At 44.4% G+C, this 23,229-nt stretch overlaps 2 protein-coding genes across 2 annotated transcripts in view; one reads left to right on the top strand and one right to left on the bottom strand.

Annotated features, from left to right (window-relative positions):
* LOXL2 (lysyl oxidase like 2) overlaps positions 1–14,517 on the top strand; it is a 51,041-nt gene extending 36,524 nt beyond the window's left edge. Inside the window, exons 8-13 of the mRNA XM_048512629.1 lie at positions 3,962–4,124; positions 5,110–5,353; positions 7,607–7,722; positions 9,121–9,257; positions 10,249–10,360; positions 11,314–14,517. Of these exons, the coding sequence (XP_048368586.1) occupies positions 3,962–4,124; positions 5,110–5,353; positions 7,607–7,722; positions 9,121–9,257; positions 10,249–10,360; positions 11,314–11,393 (852 nt within the window). The 3' untranslated portion in view covers positions 11,394–14,517. The remainder of the gene's footprint in view (positions 1–3,961; positions 4,125–5,109; positions 5,354–7,606; positions 7,723–9,120; positions 9,258–10,248; positions 10,361–11,313) is intronic.
* R3HCC1 (R3H domain and coiled-coil containing 1) overlaps positions 14,428–23,229 on the bottom strand; it is a 25,970-nt gene continuing 17,168 nt past the window's right edge. The window contains exons 7-11 of the mRNA XM_048513074.1: positions 21,047–22,439; positions 19,707–19,879; positions 18,200–18,270; positions 16,690–16,785; positions 14,428–15,394 (exon numbers count right to left, since the gene is read on the bottom strand). Of these exons, the coding sequence (XP_048369031.1) occupies positions 15,246–15,394; positions 16,690–16,785; positions 18,200–18,270; positions 19,707–19,879; positions 21,047–22,439 (1,882 nt within the window). The 3' untranslated portion in view covers positions 14,428–15,245. The remainder of the gene's footprint in view (positions 15,395–16,689; positions 16,786–18,199; positions 18,271–19,706; positions 19,880–21,046; positions 22,440–23,229) is intronic.

Here is a 23,229-nt window from a genome sequence, read left to right as displayed (position 1 = left end):
CGCTCAAAACAAAATGTTGTATTATGAGGGCCGTCTCTCATATTGGGAAGTTACATCAGTTGGGGTATGTTCTATCCATAAATATATTACAATTTTCTTCAGCAGAGAAATGTGTGAAGAGCTGACTTCCACAGTACTAAGTCCATGTAGTAGTGAGTACATGGCTACCACAAAGACTTTGTCAGATGAGCACTGGGGGTTCAGTGGTCAGAGCTTAATTTCCTGGGGTACCAACATTGTGCAGAGCAGGGGAGTTAAACATGCCACCTCGGGGGCCAGATCCAGCCCCTTGATGGGGGTTATTAGGGCCATGAGCCGACTGAGGCAACCCCCCCCCCTTGATCTAATCAAGAGTTAGGGGGAATTGCTCTCTCAAGGCAGCCACCCCACTCCACTGCGGGTTTGCCAGTCCAAGCCCCCCCCCCCCCAAGCACTTTTCTGGAGCCAGCCGAGGCACACACACACACCCCAGCCCAACCTTACCACAATTATGTCACATCCAGCCTTCATAACAAACAAATGCAATTCCCCTGGCACAGAGCATCTGTAGGGAAAGCAGCTCTTCCTTTAGAGAGACCTGCCTTTCTACAGCCAGACCCAGAAACTGCATACTAATCAGCGACCCTGCCCTTGAGATGGTACAGATGTTCACTAGCTGTCCTGGGACATTTCCCTGGAAATAAGTTGGTACAAGCACATACCTTAGCTGTCCACGCCAGAGGAAGGGAATCTATTTGTGCAGCCTACTGTGTTCACTTGAGAATAAACCACTGCAGTAGAAATTCGGTTTATTTTCTTGTGCAACTGCCAATTTCTGGTTCAAGAGTGCAGGGGAAAGGTATCCGCTGGACAGCATCCTTTCCCATCTCTCAGCTGTATTGACATAAGCAGGGATAGGGCTGTTTGATGTGGGGCATTTTCCTGTGGCCAGGTGATTTGATATGTTGAGTTGAAAAGGCCCTTGTGTCGGTCCCAGCTGCGCTTTTGATTGGAATATACAACAACTCTGTGTGTAGAACAGGGCTGGCCCTGTGCGTACAAGCATGTAAGGGCCCCATTGCTCATGGGGTTGATTTGATAGCCTGGGGCAATAGTACGTACAGTTCATTTCCTCTTCAGAAATGTGCGTGCTCCTCATCTGGATGCTGCCTGTACAGGATCCAAAATCTTTAGTTGCATATTGAGAGGACAGTAGTCAATACGAATCTTGAATTTCTCAGGTACCATCTGTGGTTGCATCTGCATGGCATTTTTGCTTCCCTTGGCTTCCAATCCAGTGTTTACTGGTGCATCCGCACAACATCATCCACAAACCAGCATCAACCTCACCCCAAACTTTCCAAGTGTTCTGCTTATTTGCTCTGATCTTTCCCAAACCTGATCTGATACAATCTTTCTGGAAAGATTGCATTCCAAACTTGTTTGCCTGCTGTTCAAATGGGATCACGTATATTTTTTGAACATTCTGCCCCTGTTGGCTCCTTGGGAAATATGTAGAAAACTGCCAACTGGACTTTCCATTTGCACTGCCTTATAGAAGACAGATCTATTGTAGAACAAACACCAATTCAAGAGTCAAAATATGGAGAGTAAAAACAGATGATCCAGCGTTCATTTATTTGTCTTTAATGGTTGAATAGAACTAGGGTAGTGGGGTTACAGAGTTTGGCTGTGTCAGGAAAATAAAAGGGTTAACTCTTTCTCCATGCTGTTTTCCCAACATCTCATTCCCCCTTCCCCCCCTTGCAATTTCAATTTCAATAAGCCTTTATAGGCATACAGGACATACAATATAAATACAGTTAAAATTACTAGATAAAACTTCACACTGGATCATAAGTTCAGTTCGCAAACCTCAGCCAGAAACTTTGCCACTGCGAGACAGCAGTCAAGGTCATTACAGTTTAAGAGCATATTTACTTTATCAAGCTCTGTAAGGGTTTTCATAGAGTCAATGCTTTGTAATAATAAGCTGGATCTTGGATTCTGGTAGTGGGCAGTGGAGGAGAATGTGCGCAATGGAATCCAACTGCCCTGGACTGCAGGGGCAAAGCCTCTTATCGTTTGGTAAACCCTTGAGTCTTCCTCTATGGAGCGGGGATGGCATAATGTTAAATCTAGCCAGCATATAGGCTCTCCTATATATAGGGTTGGTAAGCTCTTCAATACAGTAGGCTGGGTTTCCCTGCACAAATGGAATTGCCACGTTCATTGGCGAGCGGGATTTGTTGGCCAAGCTCTGCAGTTGTTGATAATCCATTGCTAGCAGCCGCTCTTTGATGAGGGCAAATGTCTCAGTAAGGGTTAGCATGTTCAGAGAGTCACTATCATAGCCCAATTCCCCAATCTTTGTTATAACTGTTGTGCACCCCCTTGCCAGGTGCCTTTTGTCTCTTGGGCAAAATATGCAGGTTGTCAGTGTGTTGCCTGTATGTTTCCCCCAACTCAGCAGGTAGCAGTTCTGAGGTGATGTTTGAAGTTTGAAAAGGGCAGCTGGAGGGAAGCTGTAAACTCTCATTCCTTGTGCCATGTCCCCAAGCCAAACTAGGGGTCCTTACATTGCTATTTAAAGCTGCTTTTAGTATGGACATCTTTGGCTTTGACTGGCTGGCTTTTTAGTACTGTAATCATAATTTTAGTATTTTCTGCACAGCAATAGTCTTAAGTGGCTTCCCTGTTGCTCTTGTGGCTATCAATATAGTACAACAGCAGTGGGGGTTCTGCAGAGCAGGTTTCCCTGAACTCACCCTAACCTAGGCTCATTCTGCACATGCAGAATAATGCACTTTCAAACTGCTTTCAGTGCTCTTTGAAGCTGTGCAGAATAGCAAAATCCACTTGCAAACAGTTGTGAAAGTGGTTTGAAAATGCATTATTTTGCGTGTGCGGAAGGGGCCCTAGTCCCCCCTGCAGCAGCTATTCCTTCTGTGCCATGGAGGTGAGGGGGGGCTCCCCCCCAAAAAATAATCAGCTGTTGACATAGCATTGTAACATTTAAAAAACCTTTCAGCTTCCCTATATTACCAGTTTTCATGTAAAATAAAAGTAAATCGCTAAATCTCCCTTTTCATTGCGAAATATAAGGGGAAAGGCATGCCTCTGCAACAAAAAGGGCTAGATATATATTTAAAGAACTAAAAACTAGGAATTCAGAAAACCTGATAGACAAATCTTTGACAAATTCACTTTTTCTTATTAAATGGCAGAAATCCTTTTAAAAGACTTTCCATGCAGTTGCTTTCGAAGTCTGTATCCTAGTGATCAGTGAAATATTTGGGAGGAAGAAAGTCACTTGATGAAAAGGGAATCACACTCTTCACTGTGTTTGGTTCCTGACTAGTTTGACAGAATGAAAAACTATTGGGAATTTGTTATTTATTGAGCTGCTATATATTTCTGAACCAGATGCCAGGTTTCAGTTGTTCAGCGTGTTCAGGAATATGGCATTTTAACTGTTCTTAATTCATTTAATTAGTTGGGGAAGATCTGGCTCTGTGTTCAGAAGGCCAAGTGGTCCAGGATTGGCAGAATTCTTGTGCTAAATAGATGCTTTCTCTTAGGTTTAGCAGAGGCGGATTCTGCATTGGCCAAAAACAATAGTGTGAAAACGGTGTAAAATGGTTTAAAACAGTGTAAAAGGGTTTACACCGTTTCAGTGATGTAGCGCCAATGGGACAGGGGGTGCAACAGCAGAGGCGTGACCAGACTGTGGAGGGGGAGGGGCATTCCAGCGGTGTTTTGGGGCCGTGCAGGGGCAGGCATGCCCTGGGAGCCGTTTCCCCTTGTTCCGCCTCTGCACCATTTTGATACCATTTTCACACCACTGTTTTTGGCCCATTCAGAATCCACCAGAGACTGAAATGCTTGGTCAGATAAGGATCACCTTCTGCATCTGTCTCCTTCACTGATTTTCTTTTTTTTTTTAATCTGCCATGAATTCACATTTCTGTGTCCTTTCTAGGAAACCTGGTATTGGCCGGGGGATGAAAGTGCTGACCAAGTTGTCATGAGTGGGGTGAAGTGTTCGGGGACGGAAATGACTCTTTCACATTGTCGACATCACAAGCATGTCAACTGTCTCAGAGGAGGGGGGCGCTACGCGGCTGGTGTTTCCTGCACAGAGGGTGAGTCTTGGGACTTTTCTTTTTCAAACAAAAAGAGTGTGAACTGGATAGAACTGAAATTTTGTTCAGGTTCTCTTTCTCTGAGCCACAGTGGCAATCATTTTGTTATTCCAGGGGGCATTCATTGAAAATGCTGGGGGGAAGAATTAGGACTAATAAAGGAAACACTTCTTCATGCAACGTGTGATTGGTGTTTCGAATATGCTGCCACAGGAGGTGGTGATGGCCACTAACCTGGATAGCTTTAAAAAGGGCTTGTACAGATTTATGGAGGAGAAGTCAATCTATGGCTCCCAATCTTGATCCTCCTTGATCTCAGATTGCAAATGCCTTAGCAGACCAGGTGCTCAGGAGCAGCAGCAGCAGAAGGCTATTGCTTTCACATCCTGCACGTGAGCTCCCAAAGGCACCTGGTGGGCCACTGCGAGTAGCAGAGTGCTGGACTAGATGGACTAGTTCTTACGTTCTTATGTTCCCTCATTGTATTACACATTAATCAATCCAGAATGCAATTCTGATGTTCAGAAAGAACATTCCCCCAAAGCCCCATTTTTCCCCAGCAGTAAGATGAGTTATGAATTTTAGGTGATTGGCGTGGTCATTTTATGTTATTCCAGGTAGGGTAGGGGTGGCCAACCTATGGTGCTCCAGATGTCCATGGACTATAATTCCCATCAGCCCCTGCCAGCATGACCAATTGGCCATGCTGGCAGGGGCTGATGGGAATTGTAATCCAAGGACATCTGGAGCACCATAGGTTGGTCACCCCTGAGGTAGGGCATTGTGCAGGCAGCTGAAAGCCATATCAGCATGCAAAGTATTATTTCCTTGCTATGACACCAGAAGTTCACCCGCACTCACTGGAAGTGGCTGCAGCACATGTTGCTATTGAGAGAGGCTGGCTCCAGACCTGACCTAAAATCCTGTGCTTTGGAGCAAGCAATCCCTAAAGATGTTTGTTTCAATTTCCTTTTCTTGCCTCCAGCTGCTGCTGACATCCTTATCAATCCCAAGGAGGTGGAGCGCACATCATACCTTGAAGACCGTCCAATGTACATGCTGCAGTGTGCACTTGAGGAGAACTGCCTGGCCTCCTCGGCTGTAAACACATCTGTCGCCACTGGTTCCAGGAGGCTGCTGCGTTTCTCCTCTCAGATCCACAACATCGGGCAGGCAGACTTCCGCCCTAGACATGGCCGCCATGCCTGGATTTGGCACGAATGTCACAGGCAAGCATTTGGTCTTCCCCTCCACTGTTGCAGATTGTAAAAAATGGAAGATATATTACCAATTAAGGAACTAAAGGACAACAATAAATACCCCCTACAGGCATAGTTTTGTACTTCTGGGTTATGGAGGTTCATTTATTGAGAGAGTTTACTGAGTTATATAACCTTGCTGCTGCTTCAGTCTTCCAGAAATCTGGCCTGGACAGAGACATGGGGATCCCCTGTATTACTGACTCTCATTTCATCTATAAAGTATTGCATAAATACAGTGTCCATTTTTTCTAGTGTCCATTTCTATTGGTGAAAAATCATGATACGGCTTGAGCCAAGGAAGATTTCATAACACATCTGTTAATATAGATAAGTTTCAGTTAGAATATTAGAACCATCTTCTCATGTTATAGAAACCATCTCCTCATACTAAGACGGTCATGTTCGTTATCACATTATTCTCAGTGTTGGTTGCAGAGTATTCTAGTGCTGTTCTGCCTGAGGTTTCTAGCTGATGGCTGGTGAGAGACTGGGCAAAGGAGGGGTGTCATAAGAATAACAGTGTAACATCAATTCTAGGGCTAACCAGGAAGTGACATAATTGCACTAATGAGACATCTTAGTGTTCAAATCTAGGATTGGAAGTTTGCCCCAGAAGTGATGTCATACTGAGACTGACAGAGATTTTTGGCACATCCTTGCTGAGTTCCCTCCCCTGCCCTTCCAGTTCTCAGTCCCCCAATTTTTTAGTTTGGAGTTGCTAACTCTATGATCTGTCAGGTGCTGGACAATTACCCAGCCTCCATATTTTTCAATCGTAAGCAGACTGCAAACACAGGGACTTCTCCAGGGCCCTGGTAAGCTGCCAGGCTTGGCTGGTGGGCCATGTTTGACTTGGTGAGTCACAAGTTCTCTAGGTCCATCCTAACTTAATTCCACACACTATCAAAAACCAGACCTGGTTACAAAGGGCTGTGCTCCCTGGCATTTCCGAACAGACCGTGTTTAAGTGAGCCCGCCTGTGTATTTAAACAGGTCTGTTTGCATAGAGGACTATGAACTCAATTCCTCTTCAGAATTTCCAGTCTGTAAACACTATAACATAAACACCTATTTGAATGATGCAGACATATTTTAGGAACACAGTCCAACCTGAAGTTTAAACTTTTTTTTTTTGCACTGGAAATAGCCAGAGTAGCCAACTTCAAAGTAAATAGTTTGGAAGCTTCAAAATGCCTCCGTTCCCCTTCCTGCTCCAACAGTCTCACTCTGTTAACTGTGTGCTTCTGTTTAGGACACGAAAGCAAGGGCAGGGAATGGGGAAAGACAGGGAAAGGGAAATTAAGGAACACCTGGAAGAAATTTTAATCAGTGATTCCAGGATCACTTTTTTGATCATGTTTTCCTGTAGGAGAAAATTGCCTTGCTCCTCATGTTACATCAACACATTTTCACAAGAATAAATACGCTGGTATATTAGGTGCTGATACCTGATCATCAGTGTCAGATGTTTCCTATTAAACCACATTCCTGATGCCTGCCAGTCCCGGTAGAGTGACTAATTGGGCTCCTTCTGGTCAGCAGCGCCTGACCTTCACTGCAACTCCTTCTGGTCAGCAGTGCCTGACCTTCACTGCAACGCCTTCTGGTCAGCAGTGCCTGACCTTCACTGCAACTTCAGATATAGTGATGTGGATGCTTGGATGCAATAGCCACAGATGTTAATTTCCTTCATTTACTTTAACATTGCAAATTTGGATTCTGTTAGAAAATTCCCACGTATTGGGTACATTCTGATCTCTTTGGAGTCTTAAGTTGAGAGAGAATGATAGTGATAAATCATTATTTGGGCAAGGAATGGATAACAGGTTCTCCCTCTGAGCCGGAGGACATCTTCGGGATGTTTCCCACCATCTAGTCATGGAGTCAGGAACAAGAATTCTTCATACTGTGTTCTGAGGGAGAGCAGCTCGCTTAGTTGCCTGCGCTATTACCTATCTCTGTTCAGTTCAGCTTGTTCTGATGCTGCGCGCTTTCAACATGACCCTGGAAGTGACATCACCATGTTGGAGTGATTCTCTAGGATTCCTCAAAATCTCTATCATAGTAGCACCTATTCCCAGCACTCCCCACCACCACCACTCTAAAAAGTGATGGCACCAACTGGGGCTTTAAATGGTGATTTGGGTTGTCACCAGTTCTCAGGGTCATCTGATGCCTGCTTTTATTAATTGAGACATTGGCTTCCCTTCTATCTCACAGGCATTACCACAGCATGGAGGTATTCACACATTATGATCTGCTAGATATCAATGGCACGAAGGTTGCTGAAGGAAACAAGGCTAGTTTTTGCCTGGAAGACAGTGACTGTGTACCTGGTATGTACATTACTACGTACCCTACGGGTCAGACCCAGAGCCATAGCAGTGCTCCTCCAATCAGCACTAGGGGTTGGTATGAAATCTGTCACAAGTCTTTCAAGTGTAAATTCTCTATGCTAAGGAGAAAGGAAGGAGCTGAGATAGACAGGTTTGAATCCTGTCATAAAGATGCTAAGTGTGAATTCTCTATGCATCCGCTTGCAGAATTAGCAGGTATCAGGGCTGAAGAGTCCTGGTTAAAAAGTGGTGCCCAGGGCAGCGTAAAATCGTGTTGGAGTAAAGCAGAGAGAGAGTTTCAGGGATGTAGGAGTAAAAATTGTGTTGTAGCAGACTCAGAGCAAAGCAAAGAAAAAGACAGAGAGAATCTCAAGTAGAAAACTGGTCTATAAGTAAATCATGATGAGTTGTCCTGATACATGAACAAGGGTTGCCTCCTCCCCCTTTTGTTGTTGGAATGCCCCATTCATTCCAACAGAAGATGGAAATCTGTGTATAAAAATGAATGGGCACATTTTATAATGGGCTGAAAAACGAACTCCTTTCATTTGATAGTGAAATAATCTTCTGCTAAAATTAATGGAAAACACCCTTGTAGATAGTCTACTGGCACTCAGTTTTACATATTAACATGGTGGCCATCAACTGCCCTATGTCTTCCACATGCTCCCTCCATGGTTTGTTTACTGCTTTCCCCCTCCCCCATTATAGTTTTCAAGTTCTGAATACACTCACAAACCCATACTGTTATTTGTCCCATAAAGGAAATCATAGGAACAAATAACATAGCCTATGTTTTGCCCCATGGGACAAATAGCCTTGGGAGCAATTAAAACGGCCCAATTAAAGGAACATGGGAACAAGTCAACGTCTCCTGGTACACCACAGGCCTAATACAAATAAGGACCTTGTTATAATACAGTTTGAAGTATTAAAAAATAGCAGGAGAGATCCAGTAAGAGAGTGATGTTCTGTGCATAACCAGTACAGTTATGCCATACAGTACAGCACATCTGGAAGCACATCACAATGCGTGTCTGGATCTAGTTGAACTGGATGGCTACATTTGACCACTTTTTATTATAGTGTGTGCCCCATCTGGAGCATCTTGTTGATACTTGCAAACTAGTAACATGCAATCAGATCCTCAAGGTGCTTACACAAACCAGAGGAGCAAGAATATCCCTTTGCAAGGCTAGTGAAGGAGATGTGTGATGCCAGCTAATCTGGGAGATGATGGAGCTTAATAAATACTTGAGAAAGCCCAGCGACAACAAATGTTACACCTGGTTTACCTCAGCTATTCTCTTCCTCGAACTGCCGAAGTCTTTCAAAAGGGCTTGTAGATAATACATTGTGGTTGATGTTCCCTTTGCATCTGCATCCCTTCCTTTTTAGGCATCCAGAGGCAGTATGGGTGTTACAATTTTGGGGAGCAAGGTATAACCGTTGGGTGCTATGATGTGTATCGCCATGATATTGACTGCCAGTGGATTGATGTTACAGATGTTCCACCAGGAATATACCTCTTCCAGGTTTGTTGTGATTCATCCAAATACTAGCTGATCTGTACATGCAGTGATCTTTGGACAGTGATACCTTTTCGAAGGAGCTTAATAAGATGTTAATTACCTGGGAGTTTTGTTTACCTCTATGCTTTGAAAAACTTCAGCTTCCCATTTCCACACATTAAGCCTCTATTAAAAAGACAGAACTTTTTTCTCCAAGTCCATTGGCAAGACCAGTGATTCTGGTGCACGTGGATGCCACAGTGCACCATGCGCTAACTTCCTTCTTCCCCCAAACAGTATATCAGTGGGTGATTCGGAAGAACCCAGGAGACAGTACTTTTAAGTCTGCAAAAACCAATAACTCAGAAACAGGTGCCTCTGTCATAAGAGGATTCTTGACTATCACCAAGGATTCTGTGACTGGCCCCAACAACTACGCCAGCCATTTTGTGGTTGGCTGTCCTTCCCCATGAAAGCCATTTTGTAGTGAAGAACCCTCTAAGTATTCTCAACATTCCAAAAGTTCCCGTATACCAAACAAAACTGGAAGCTGCTGTCTATGGAACCAAAAATCAAGGGCCTGTATCAGTGGTGGGATTCAGCCTTTTCGCAACTATTCAGTAGAACCAATAGCTAATTTTTTGTCTAGTTCAGAGAATGATTGTAATCCCACCACTGAGTCCTTTCGGAACCAGTTGTTAAGTTATTTGAATCCTACCACTGGCCTGTATATCCCATCAACAGAATCAAGTGGCAAAGCTTTTATTCAGGCTGAAAGAGTGTTCGCTCTCTAACTCTGGAACTGGGGAGCCAGGTTGTCTTGAATCTGCCCAAGGATGGAGGGGAGGCTTTAATTTAGCCCTGTGTTTCCTCTAGCAAACAATTATTTATACAGAGAACAAATGTTTGCTATTTACATTTTTTTTTGGATCAGCTTGCCCCCAGATAGTTCAAATGAAGAATCTTAACCTGTATTGTTCAACACTTCTAAAGCCCATCTCCAATCCTTTCCTAGGTCCATGTCAACCCACGCCACGACGTTGCAGAGAGTGATCATTCCAACAACAAGATGAAATGCCAGTGCAGCTTAAACAATCAACGTGTCTGGTTGTTCAACTGCCACATAGGTAGGTAGAAAATAGGCTGCAAAAAGGTGTACTTCATATAAAGCTGGTGTAGAAGTAGACTTGGGTGAATGGCTTTCTGCCATATGACATGCAAGCCCTATAGAAGGGAAATCAAGCTGCTAAATTGGCCAGATACATGAAGCTTAGGTCACTGGATTGTGTAGCTTGAGATTGTATGGTTTGACTGGCAGCCGTTACCTGGGCAGATAAACATAATCTCCAACACCTGAGGTCCTCTTCATACAAGGGGTCTCCACCCTGTGTCAGACGATGTAACCCATGAATTGAAAGTTCTGCTCCATTTTTGTGTTTGTAAGATCAGGATGCATTATCTTATGGTGCATGTGGTTTCCTGACAGGCACCACTTTCCCACCCTGAAACAGTTCTAGGACAGTACTTTCTGTGGTCTGTTGTGGAAATCCATGTGTTTCCCAGGAAACCCATGGGTTTCTTCAAGTACCACCATCCCAGAACTGTTTCAGATGGGGAAAATGGTGCCGGGAGGAAGGATGAAGCCCCTTTTCCACAGGCACCACAGTCTGATCTTGATCGGGCAGCACCCACATGGGAATTGAGAAGAACCCACACTTGTCATTGTGTTATGTCTGATGCAGCATGGAAACTCCACACCCGCACTGGGTATTCTGTAATGTGTGACGTGGAGGATGGAAATGCCATGGAGTGAAACCGTGTGCAATCTTGCTGCTGTCCATGTATCCTTGTTCTCATTGAAATACAAAACTACCTTAGACCATTGGTCTAGCTTAGTGTTGTTCACTCTGGCTGGCAGTTCTACAGAATCCCAGTCAGAGAAGGGACCTTTCCAACACCTACTCCCTGAGGTAGGGCAGGAATAGAACTTGGGACTTTTTGCATAAAAGTATGTGCTCTACCATGAAGACAAAGCCCTGCCCCTATCACACCGTGTCTTCCTGTTTTCTCCCCTCCACAGCTGACTCCTTCAGTGAAGAAGTGGAAAAGAACTTTGATCACTTCCAAGGACTAATGACCAACCAGCTGCCCACTCGATAAAGAGAAACCGTTAACTTCAGCCCCATTATTTAAGGAAAAAGGACTACCTTTTGATTTCCCAAACCACTGCACCAAAACCTAAAGTACTCATGCAACCATCCATGAACTTTCAAATTAGCTTTGCAAGTTATTTTCAAGAGTGTCCTCCATACTTACTTTATGGTCTTCTGCAGCAGGAGAAATAGGGTTGGTTTTTATTTCACATTCATTCCAGCAAAAGGAAGGTTTTGCACTAAGCTGTCTAGTTTCCCCAAGAACTTGTGTCCCCTTGGTGTGTACTCTAATTTATTCACAAGGAATCGTTTGTAATTCTCGTGCCATATCCGTTCAGAAAAAAAAGCGGCAATACCTGCCCAAGAGCCCACTTTGGGGGATCAGACGCTGGCAATTTTTGAGGGAATTGCTCTCACACAGCAACTATCTGTATGTCCTGTCTCACTAAAGATTTGAAAAGGTGACTCTATACCACTGATGCAGAACAGACATTTCTGCAGTTCTCATGACACACAGAGGTCTCAGGAACACTCTTCATTTCCAATGGTCAGCAGTCGATTTCTTGGCACCATCCCTTTTCTGATAGCATACTTTACAGCTGGCTTCAATGCACTAAGAAGCAAAAACATCTATCAAGTTATTCTTTATATTTTTGGTTTTGGGTGCCACTAGACTGTGAATTGTTCTTTACCCAATAAGCTGTTCACTTGCGTGTCTTTGACTTGCATTCCCCAGTACTCTGATCTGTACCCGTAACGTCCCCACATCCTCCCTATCCATAAGAAACATCCATAAGAACACTGCATCATCAAATGTAGTCTGTAAAGATAATTAATTTATTGGTCTTTTGCCAGGAGAGTCCTCCTTACTATCCTGTGATTTTTTTCAATCACAGTTGCACACATTGGTAAATACATAATGGTGCTAAGGCCGACCCCCTCAATGCCTCTCTTTGCTTGAGGTTTTGCATGCACAAGGCTACAGAGGCCATACACACCTACTTGAATAGTCCATCCAGTGGTGCGATTCAGCAGGTTCGCACCTCTTCGGCAGAACCGGTTGTTAAAATGGTGCTTGTAAACAACCAGATGTTAAATTATTTAAATCCCACCACCGGAGCCGGTTGTTAAATTATTTGAATCCCACCACTGAGTCCATGGGTGCATTCTGTAAACTTCCAGTAAATGGAGACAGGCTAAAGCCTTGAAGCCAGAATTCAGAGACAAGAACCACATTAGAATTGCCTTGCTGGACCCAATCAAGATCTGTCTAGTCCAAAAACAGCCATCCAGCTGATGCCGGTTGTCCTGAAAACAGGACATGAAGGTGACGGTGTTGCTCCCCATCGTAGGTTGACTACGTCCATGCGCATAGGTTCTGATATCTTTGCTTCCAGCCCTATTTGTTTTGCTTGTATCAGTGAAGGAACTAAAAAGGGACCTATCCAGCCTAGACAGAGTTTACAAAGATTCTTTTAGGCTTTGTGTTTTCCACAGAAACCTTTCCCTGCTTTCTCTTCCAGTTTGAGTCTTCCCAAGCGAAGGACTAAGCACAAACCCTTGGTGGTGTCAACCGGGTGGCGTTGTGCCTGGCAATCACTGTAGCAGGTTCACAGCCTCTCTGTTAGTGAATTTCTCAGAGCAATCTAGCTTCTTACCTCCTTCATTCTTGTGTGTGAAATGGGGACAAGTAGACGAGGGAAATTAGTTCAGGTATAAAGATAAAAAGGTACGAAGGGACAGAACAGAGCATACTGCATGGTAAAATATTTCGTACATGATTAGAAATTACACTTAGCCACTGTGATTTTCAAAAATGCACAATGATCTCCCAGTATCTGGTCTGTTTTTTGTCATGTGTAACCTACTTCACAGAGGTGCTGTGAAGGGGGCCAATTCAGATGACCGTGCTTGGATAAGACACTGATTTCCTCCAGCTAGAGGAGGGCATCCAACTCATGCACCAGGAACCCAAACGAACTCCTCCATACATTGCCACCACACAACACCAACCACTGCTACTAGTGGTGCACACCTCTGAAAGGCAGAGCAGAGACCTAGTTTAGTGGCAACAGTGGCTCTACTGTGGCTGGGCTGGTGAGAACCAATGGCAGCATCCCTTTGTGTTAGGAGAATGGCACTAGTGCATCACAGTGGTCACTGCATTTCCCATCATCTGCCACTTTGGAAACATGAAAGCAGAGCTTTGATACTCCTTAGCTGAGAAAAGCAGGGTATAAATCCAAATTCTTCTTCTTTTGTCTGATGCCTGATAAGAGCTCCAGCAACTCGTATGAACAATTCTGTTATACATGTTCTTCTGCAGTCATGGCACTGAAAGAATCATGGGCTGGAAGCTACTATGTCGCCAACACTTTTCATGTGACCAGCAATACTAAATGATATAGGGGAACTGATCAACTGCAGGAGCTTCAACAGTAAAGGAGCGGCACAAAATCGATTTCAATCCAGGAGCCCCAACATGGCACCTGTGGCCATTATGCTGCCTGCTAGCACCTCTCCCGATGCCTGCCACCTGTTTCTAGAAAGTGGGCAGAAACAGATGGGGGAATTTGCTCAGCAAGGTTTATTTACTAGCCAATGGAGATTTCATTGGCTGTGCAGATTTCAAAAAGACTGCTTTGGTAGCACTGTATGACTGAAGGCAAGCTGCAGCAGCCGTTTTGTGAATGGGTTTATATCCTGCAGAGGCTACCTTATGAAGGTCATTTGGTGGCTGCATCCACCACACTGTATAAGAATTTCAAAGGTGCTTGCCCATTCAAAAAGTTGGGGACCCTTGGTTCAATCCATAAACCCACTTAAGCACATTTGCCTTCCCACACAGCTTGATTAATGTCAAGGGGATCAGACTGCCCTGCCACTTCCAGATGGGGAATTCATACAGGCCATAATGAATTTAGGCCTTCAACAAAATACCAATGCAAGAGTTCAGCAAAGTGTATATTTGTGCCGTGTAAAACTGAAATGTTAAATACATGCCAGGCAAAGAGGATTCCAAAAGCCACTCAACATCCATACCTGATCAGCAATAACAACTTTATTTTGAAATGAAACAAAAAAAACCTTTACAAACTTCAGTAAAGAAGATACCGAGTCTTTCAAATGTGTCTTTGTTGTTTTGTCGTTTTGTCATTCTGTCTCTGTGTCATTCATTTCTAATTTCACTGTAGGCACCATCTACACATTAGCACAAAGTCCTTGAGTTTGTTGGAGACAGGAGGACTTTGTATCACACATGTGATAGGAGTTTTGTGCCTCCCAGCACACATTGACTCTTTTCAGTTTGCGACAGCTTCCCCCTCCCCACTTCAACATCTGCAAGGATACCACAGAGCCCCCTGGGCTCTGTTGTAAACAACCCATTACTTACATGGGTACATTTAAATTTCACAATTGAGCCAACAGCAGCTCCATGGGGTCATCTGCTGAAGGGAAAATAACGTATACCAACTTCAGAATGAAAAACACCCATTCCAAAACTTCCTAAGTTCAATGAACAGGTGATAAACCAAGTTATAAAAAAAACCTAACACTCATCTGTTTTGGCTTTGTGTAAATGCCCAATGAAAAAGACTCTTCACTGTCCTACACTGCCCTCCTGTGGTCCTCTCACAGGTCAGCCTGCTTCCCCAAAAGCAATAGGAAATTTGACTACCTACCATTAAATGCCTGTCAACTCAGTTCCTTCCCATTTCTAACACAACCAACCATAATTTCTCCCTATTGCAAAAACAACACCCTCCTTTTAAAAAATCACAGATGAGGCCTACTGTCAGACTACAGTTTTAATAGCACACCCAAAACCATCACCCCAAGCCATTTGGAATGATCCGCTTTACTCCGGCAGGTTGACATTTTCCGATTCCAGAACTTCTTGGCCTGAGCACGGCTGGGTTTTGCGGAGTAATCCCAGAGCCCTGGTCACCAGCCTTCTAGCCACTGCTGTGTCGGTCTGGGGCCTCTCTTTGGCCAGCTGAAGGAGTTCTGAGTAAAAGGGAGGAGGAGAAGAGGCTGAAAAGGGGGAGAATCAACATGGATTCACACTGGACCTTAAGCCTTCACAAAATTTTGAGCCAGTTCAAAACTCTCTCTGCCGCATGACTAAGGCCTGATCCAGCCATACATCAGGACAAGGTAGCACAAGGGATGCCCTTTTTTTAAAGTAAAAATGCATCTTCTTTTTTAAAAAAGCATTTGTGAGGAAGATTCCATCCATCCCTTGCTGAGAGCCCTCATGCCCATTACAGAGTTTGGCACAGAGTTAGCGGGACTGCATAAGGTCTTTTCACCCACAGAGTTTTCCCACCGTTTGGGTGCCGCTCTGCGGTAGCTTCTCTCTGAGCTTCTTTTGTCTTCGTTTTCCATTTGTTGTCTTTTTTTATGCTTCCTCAGATCAGATCAAAGGTCATTTAAGACAGCACAGAGAAACACAAAAAACACAGAAAGACAACAAACAGAAAATATCATCGTGAGCAAGCTCAGAAAAATGCTGCAGTTCAGCAGCCAAACTGTGAGAAAATCACTGTGTTCCAGAGAGATCCAGAGAGAAACAGGAGTCCCCGGCGACCTTTTCTTCACCAACCCATCTGTCTCCTAAGGGCTGGAGGTGAGGCAGAGGGACAGTGGGGAAGGAGCAAGGACAACTAACTACTAAAGAAGAGAACCACAGCAAGGACAAATGAGAAAGGTGGCCACAGGCTCCAGATTGCCTGTGATCCCATTCAGATGTCCCCCGCCTGGCTCAGTTGTGCTTCAGAATTCTCAATTATCAGCTCCTGGTTATTGTGTAATCACAGAAATATGCAGTCAAGTGCTAAGAACAGATACTGAGAATCAGTGGCGTACCTAAACAAAATGGTGCCCAGGGCAAGAACTAAAATGGCGCCCCCTGGGTCCCTCCAAATTTGCTCCCTCCTCCCAAATTGTGCCCCTACCTCCTTGCAACCAGTCTCTCCTGCAGGCCCGATGGGCCCAAAACCGGCAAGCATAGCCCCGGCATAGAGGGAGCCGCAGGGCACCATGCCACAGGAGAGGCCGGGTGCAAGGACTTGGCTGGCACCCAGTGCCCCCCTCCCATGTGAGTAGATGGTGGGCGGTACGCCCCTGCTGAGAATCAATTTGTGCTAGGGAGCCTTTTCCCCTGCTTTCACCAAGCCTCCCACTGAATAAAAAATGCCCTCCCAAAAGGAGGTGCCAGTCTACTAGTTAGTAATTCCAAAAGAGCAGTCACATTACTTCCAGATGCAACCAGCGTCAAAAATAAATATTACGTTTCTTACTTGGGCGCTGAAGTGCTTTGATTTTTGACTGTCTTGTACCATGGATTAGAGGGCGGATCTTTAAGGATGTATAACTCTGTTCCATTGCTTGAGATGCTGCCAAAAGATCACATGATTAGGAGGTTGCATTTTTTTATAAACATGCTCTCAATGGGTGGCTTCAGTGAACCACTCCCAACCTAGACCCTCCCTCAGCATTGATGCAAGGATAAAGTCAGTTAAAAGGATGCAGCAGGTGGTCTCGGTCCCTTCAGGAGTCATTACTCCCCCTATCTAAACAACACCCACATAGCATTCCAATGATACCTGCAGTTCCAAAGTGAGTATTCAAACTTCATCTGCTCAATTGTTTCAGCCCTCAAGTTAAATAAAACATATGCAGTCATTTGGCTCCGATTACTGCAGAAAAAAATCCAACCTTTTTTTCCCCATGCAAAGCCATTTCACTGCTATTGCACAGAAGATAGCCTCCACCTAGGAAGCATTTCTGTTCTGGAGAATTCACATTTTTCCATCATCATTTTGGGTCTCCGGGATTGCTTTTCAGGGGTTGCCTTTATGTGAGAAATACTGGCTAAAAATATTTGAGGTCAATTAGGAGAACCAGTAGTATTCTGTAACTACTATTCCTGCCCCAATGAGCATTTCCATTTCAGCTGTCAAGAATTATGTGGGCTAAGGTGAAGTTAAAAGGCATCTGTTAGCCTGCACCCACGTTATCACTGCAAAAAGAAACATGGCTGGATACAATATAGGAGAGTTGAAAAGTAGTATGAGAGGCGCACCATTTCCCACTGTGCATGTGCCCAGGCCCATTTTTTCCAGTTGCCACATGGTTTTTGCAAAGCACTACAAAAGCGAACAAGCAGAGAAGCTACTGGGATGAAAGCATGAACCACAGGCAACAGTGTCTCTATCACAGCTTCTTTCAGAAAGCTAAAAGTGATAGAACAGAGGCATGGTTTACCATAATGTGTATGAGTTCATCCCTCTATGGACACATGAGGCTGCCTTGTAAAGATAGAAGTCCTTGCACCTGTGGAAACGCTGTAGCAGCTGCAACCCATTGAGGGTTCAACCCAAAACAATGAACTAGTGTGGTGAAGTGGTAACAGAGTTCGACTAGGACCTGGCAGACCCAGCTTCACACCCCTACTCAGCCATGGGGCTTACTGGGTGATCTCAGCCTACCCTACCTCACAGGGTTGTGAGAATATTTGTGGGGATCATTCACAATTCTCGATACAGAGATTTCTGCAGTAGCAAAAACAGCAAATTCCTGCAAACACCACACAAACTGGGTAAAGAAAGGGAAAATTTGAGATTCCACTTAGTGGGAAAGTAGAGCCGGCTTAGTTAAACAGATCATGTGCAAAAATATGGGGCTTAGTTAAACAGCTAGAGCAGGGGCTAGAGCCAGCTTAGTTAAACAGATCATGTGCAAAAATATGAGGAATGAAGGGGACAGAGAGAGAGGGAAAGAGGGGGAGAAGAACTTGTGCCACGTTACCTGCCACCAAACTGGAGAAAATGCCAAGGGCATGAGTGTCATCAACCCACTGCACTTTAAAGCCGCTCTCTCTGAAAAAAGGCAGAAGAATCACAGCAGTTATTAGTAATTAAAACACCACGGATAGTTTCCTCAAAATACATGTTTCCCATGAAGACAGTTACAAGTACCACTGCTTTGAACAGGGCAAATGCAACAAACTTGAGCTGGAACTGGGTCATTGCTAGCCACAGTCATTGAAACAGATTTGGTGCTGTCAAAAGGAACCCATCTTATTTGATATTAATGGACAGCGAGGTCATGGAACAAAGTGACAAGATCAAAACACCTCACAGGCCCTGCTATGAAAGCAGTAAAGTTAGTTGTTTCTCCAAATTAAAAAAAAAAGAAATCCCTCAGTATTCAGATGGACTCTGAATGGAGAAGAAATCCAACCAGTGAAGTTGCAGAAAAATGTTTCCTCCTTTTGTCCATTGGGTGATAACAAACAAACAAAAGCTTTGTTAGCTGGTACACATGGGAATGAAGGCTGCCAGTTAATCAAGCGTCCCAAGTACTCAAGGTCTGAGCTGGTACCTACAATCCACAGCCACCACACTCCACCCCATTGGGAACATTACGACAGCAACTTCAATGCTTGGAGGGACCCTTCCCCTTCTCCTCAAGCCATTCTATGCAGCAACCAGACAAGGAAACTAGTTGTCCAGGAGTCCTCCAGGACAGCTGTCCTAACAGCTCAAAGCAGGTTGAAGGGGGAAGGAGGCACCTGAGAATAATGCCATCTGGTATCACCAGCTATCAAGAGCCCAACAACCACCAAAGGCATCAAGCTAGTCAGCGCCCACTCAAGGTGGGAGTGTACCTCACATGTCCAAAGACACAAGGGCCCGTTGACTGAAGTGGATGACCATGCCCTATAGGTAATGCCAGCTTATCAAACTTTTTGGATAATCAAATGCCAAATAAAAATTTTACTGCATATAACTTCTGAAATGGAGAACCAATGTGGTATAGTGGTTAGAGTGTCAGGCTAGAACGCCCAGGTTTGAACTCCCGCTCTGCCATGAAAGCCCGTAAGGTAACCTTGGGCCATTAACAACTGTTAGCCCATGGGTCTGCAACCTGCAGCTCTCCAGTTGTTCATGGACTACAATTCCCATCTGCCCCTGCCAGCATGGCCAATTGGGATTTGTAGTCCAAGGGATTTGTAGTCCAAGAACATCTGGAGAGCCGCAGGCTGCAGACCCCTGTATTAGCCTAACCTACCTAACAGGGAAGAACCTGTGTGAATAAAATGGAGGACAGGAGAACACTGTAAGCTGCTTTGGTCCCTATTGGCCGAGCGTATATAATATATATATATATATATAATGAGCCAGAGACAGTATCTTGTTTACAGGAGGGAAAAGAACCTGTCTGGCTCCACCAAGTAGAAGCTCCACCCCAAGTACCAAACTGTCTTGAGTCAGCCCTAACAAAACAAGAAAGCTTTAAGCAGGTTTCTTACTGGAAGTCCGCAAAGGCCTCCAAAAGCTGCTCAGTCTTCAACGAAGGTGAAAAATCATAGATCTCTAGCACGTGTCCAAAGTCTCCCTCGTTGATCTGTGCCTCCCCGTAGCCAGTGCAATCAAACTGGATTTTCTCAATGCTTATGTCCTTTATGGTCAGATAATTTCTGATCTGGAAGAGAAAGAGATTTGCTGCAGAAGGAAATATTACTGCCTAAACAGGAACCTACTTCGGACATGTGATGAGGACACATTCACTGGAAAAAGAGATGCTACTCGGAATAGTCGGTGGCAAACAGAAACAGGGTAGGCCGATGACTCATTGGTTGGAAACCATTAAGAGGGACATGGGCATGAATATCAACCGATTGAAAGAAGTTGTGGCAAACAGGGAAGCATGGAGGGGACTGGTTTACAGAGTACCCAAGAGTCGGACACGACTAAACGGATAAAGAAGAGAAGAGAGACAAAGGAACGAGAAACATCCCTTTGAATACAGGCTACATATGTTTGATATCATGCTACTGTGGTCACTGAAATAATTTTCCCATCTGGTCAGGAAAACCCAGCAGACAAAGAGAAATATCCAGTGACATTTGGATCATACAACGTTCGGCAAAATCATATAGTATTTTCCTGAAAGGCACAACTTCAAGTTGCATCTGTATGTTTGAATAACTCTCCCAAGAAATAGATTCCAGCACAAAGACAACCACCATCTTTCTCTCCTCCTCTCCCTCCTAGGTACAGCTAATATAATCTAATTCTGCCTTTGGTTAAAAACAGTTATACAAGCTGATTCACAAAATACTTTCTCTCCAACATGTTGGATTGGACCTTTCCTTCCTCAATTTGACTACTGAACATGTCAGTCTACTTTAAAATGTGTCTTAAATCTACTGACATAAATAATCATGAATGTTAGCATAACTGCAACATGGATGCCATTTTTGAGCTATCAAAGCAAGTAAAAGACAACTTTAAAATTATTGGGCAGAAGACCTGCAACTAACTCAAGGGAGAAGAGAAGGTTTTGCTTCCTCTTCAAGCCTCCTCTCAATTCCTGTAAGCATTTCTCAAATGAATCCATTGCAGCTATCAACTTCAATGGAAGAGCTAAATGGGGCAGTTGGGCACAGGAGCCTCCCCGGTCCTGCTCCCACACAAGATGGTGGCCTTGTTTGGCTCCAGTTTAAGCATATCTTCTGCAGACAAGGAGAATGCATCAACTCAACAAGGCTAAAAAGCACCCCATGAACAGTCTTGTTTTATACAAAAATGTACAAGAACCTCCCAGTGATCAAGGCTAAAGAGGTTCAGAGAAAAGTCCAACCATTACCTCTTGAAGGAGTTCAGTGCCACAGTCATCTTCAAGGGCACTATTCTTTTCATCCATTGCAGAAGATCCCACATTTCTATCTCCTGCAGACAGTTCCAGCCCAGGTAACTTGTTGCCCTCCAAGTCCACACTGTCTCTCTCATAGTCTTCAAGTACCACACTGGTTTTGCCAATGGACAATACAGAGGTATTTATAAAAGGTAGAGCCTCAGGGTCTAAGACAGATGATTTTGTACTATGTTCCAGAACAGGAGACACCACTGATGATTGGCCCAAATCAGAGGCACAAGTGGTACTTGAATCTTGAGTGACTTCACAGGGCTCAGTTTGGCTACATTCCGATAGGGATACATCAATGCAGTTCCTATCTTGGTTCTCCTGTGCTGACACTTCTGAGCCATGTTGAGATGCGCCGGCCTCCACACTACTGTCTTTCAACAAGGGCTGTGTTTTACTAAACTCCACTTCACCAGGACGTGTATGATCATTCTCATTTTCCAACAGTAACAGATCACCAGTATGTTTCAACACAACGTCACATGTAACCTGTCCCTCATGGTCTTCAAGCAGAGATGTGGATACGATGCTTTCTGACACAGTGGAATCCTGACAGTCGTTTCTACGGTTTTCCTGGGATGTCAGATTTTTGCCTAAATCCAGTGTAGTAACATCTGGAGCACTTTTGTTTTGGTCTTCAACTGAAGACAGCTGTTCCCTTTCTTGGAGAAGTGCAGCATCAAGATTCCTGGCTTTTGGTTCCTCCAGTAAGGAAGAGGTTTCAAAACTCTCTGATATCACAGTATCCACACTATCTGTACTCTGGTTTTCTGAAAGGATTAGGCTTGCGGTGGTCTCCTGTACCAAAGTGATTTGCTTTGTTTCATTTTGGCTTTCCTCGTCTAACAGACCTTCCAATGAAGAAGAACACAGATACCCCACAGGGTCTTCAATACTTTTACCTCCAGACTCCAAATTATCCGTATAAATCTCACTGGGGTTTTGTGGTTCTGGATATTCCACATCAGGGCCAACGTCGCCTGGAAACACACCAGTATCTGTAACTCCTTCACAGACAAAGACCATGCTTGACATTCTGTCCGCAGTCAACCCAAAGCCATGCGACTCTGCTCCACATGCTTCAGGGCTGTCATTTGTCAAGTCCTCAGGCTTCTTGCGCATAGCCCTGGGGACATACAAAGCTCTATCCGGCTTCCTCCGGGGCTGCCTCCTGCACCGACCATTTCCTCTGCGAGTTTGGCCACCATTCGCCTGAGCTTCCATGCGCCGTGGCCCTCCTCCAGATCTGCATCCTCTTGTTCTTGAGTGGTACGGGAGTTTTGAGCTTGAGGCGCTGCCGCAGGAGCCATCTTGATCAGCTGGATCATCCGGCAGCCTAGCCAGAAGAAACAAAAAGAGAGTTCATGCACTGGCAATGTGCAAACTCCCAGGTAAAAACTCTTTTACTTTCTGGCAAAAGGGGCAAAAAGTTGAAGATCTTATTAATATATCCATGTTCAGCCTGACCACACAAGTGTTTACTCTGACATAAGACTGTTTTACTCCAAAGTGTGAGATGGTTTTCAGGTCAAAGCAATGGAGCGATAATTAAGCAACATGATTATGGAGTGCTAGCACCCTGAAAAGCCATATTTTGTGCGTGTGTAAAGTATAATAAAAAGTCTATGTTGTAATTCAAATACCTCTGGTTTCCATTTTACCTTCTAGACTCTTAAATTCACTCCCTCTAACCTCCTCCCACAACCAGCTGACTCACACGTCAATCTGAGGTGATACAATCCTTTCAAGGAGACTGTACCATTCCAGTTTCGCAAGGCACCATCAACACAGCTTTGTCATGACAGCAGTGGAACTTTCCCACACAAGACAGAAAAATAGCTTACAAGGGACAAGTATCACGTGGTGAATTGATTTCAAATGCCTTTGCATGTAAAAGTCAGCTCATATATTATGAAGCACACCTATGTTTGTAACCCAGGGTATGTTCACAGTGAGCCATAGTTCTGTTTTGTATCAACTTAAAACATCTTACACACAACAAATGGTAACAGTGCTAAGATGCTCTGAAGCAGTAAAAATCCCTATATAACCATATGATATCCTCAGCAAGCAAGGTCTGAATCTGAGATCACTGGAGTTCAATGGGCACAGCATTGTGACACAGC

This window comes from Sphaerodactylus townsendi, linkage group LG12 (genome assembly GCF_021028975.2).
Source record: "Sphaerodactylus townsendi isolate TG3544 linkage group LG12, MPM_Stown_v2.3, whole genome shotgun sequence".
NCBI classification, from domain to species: domain Eukaryota; kingdom Metazoa; phylum Chordata; class Lepidosauria; order Squamata; family Sphaerodactylidae; genus Sphaerodactylus; species Sphaerodactylus townsendi.
The sequence above is the reverse complement of the archived record's forward strand: the minus strand, read 5'-3'. Positions and strand labels throughout refer to the sequence as shown.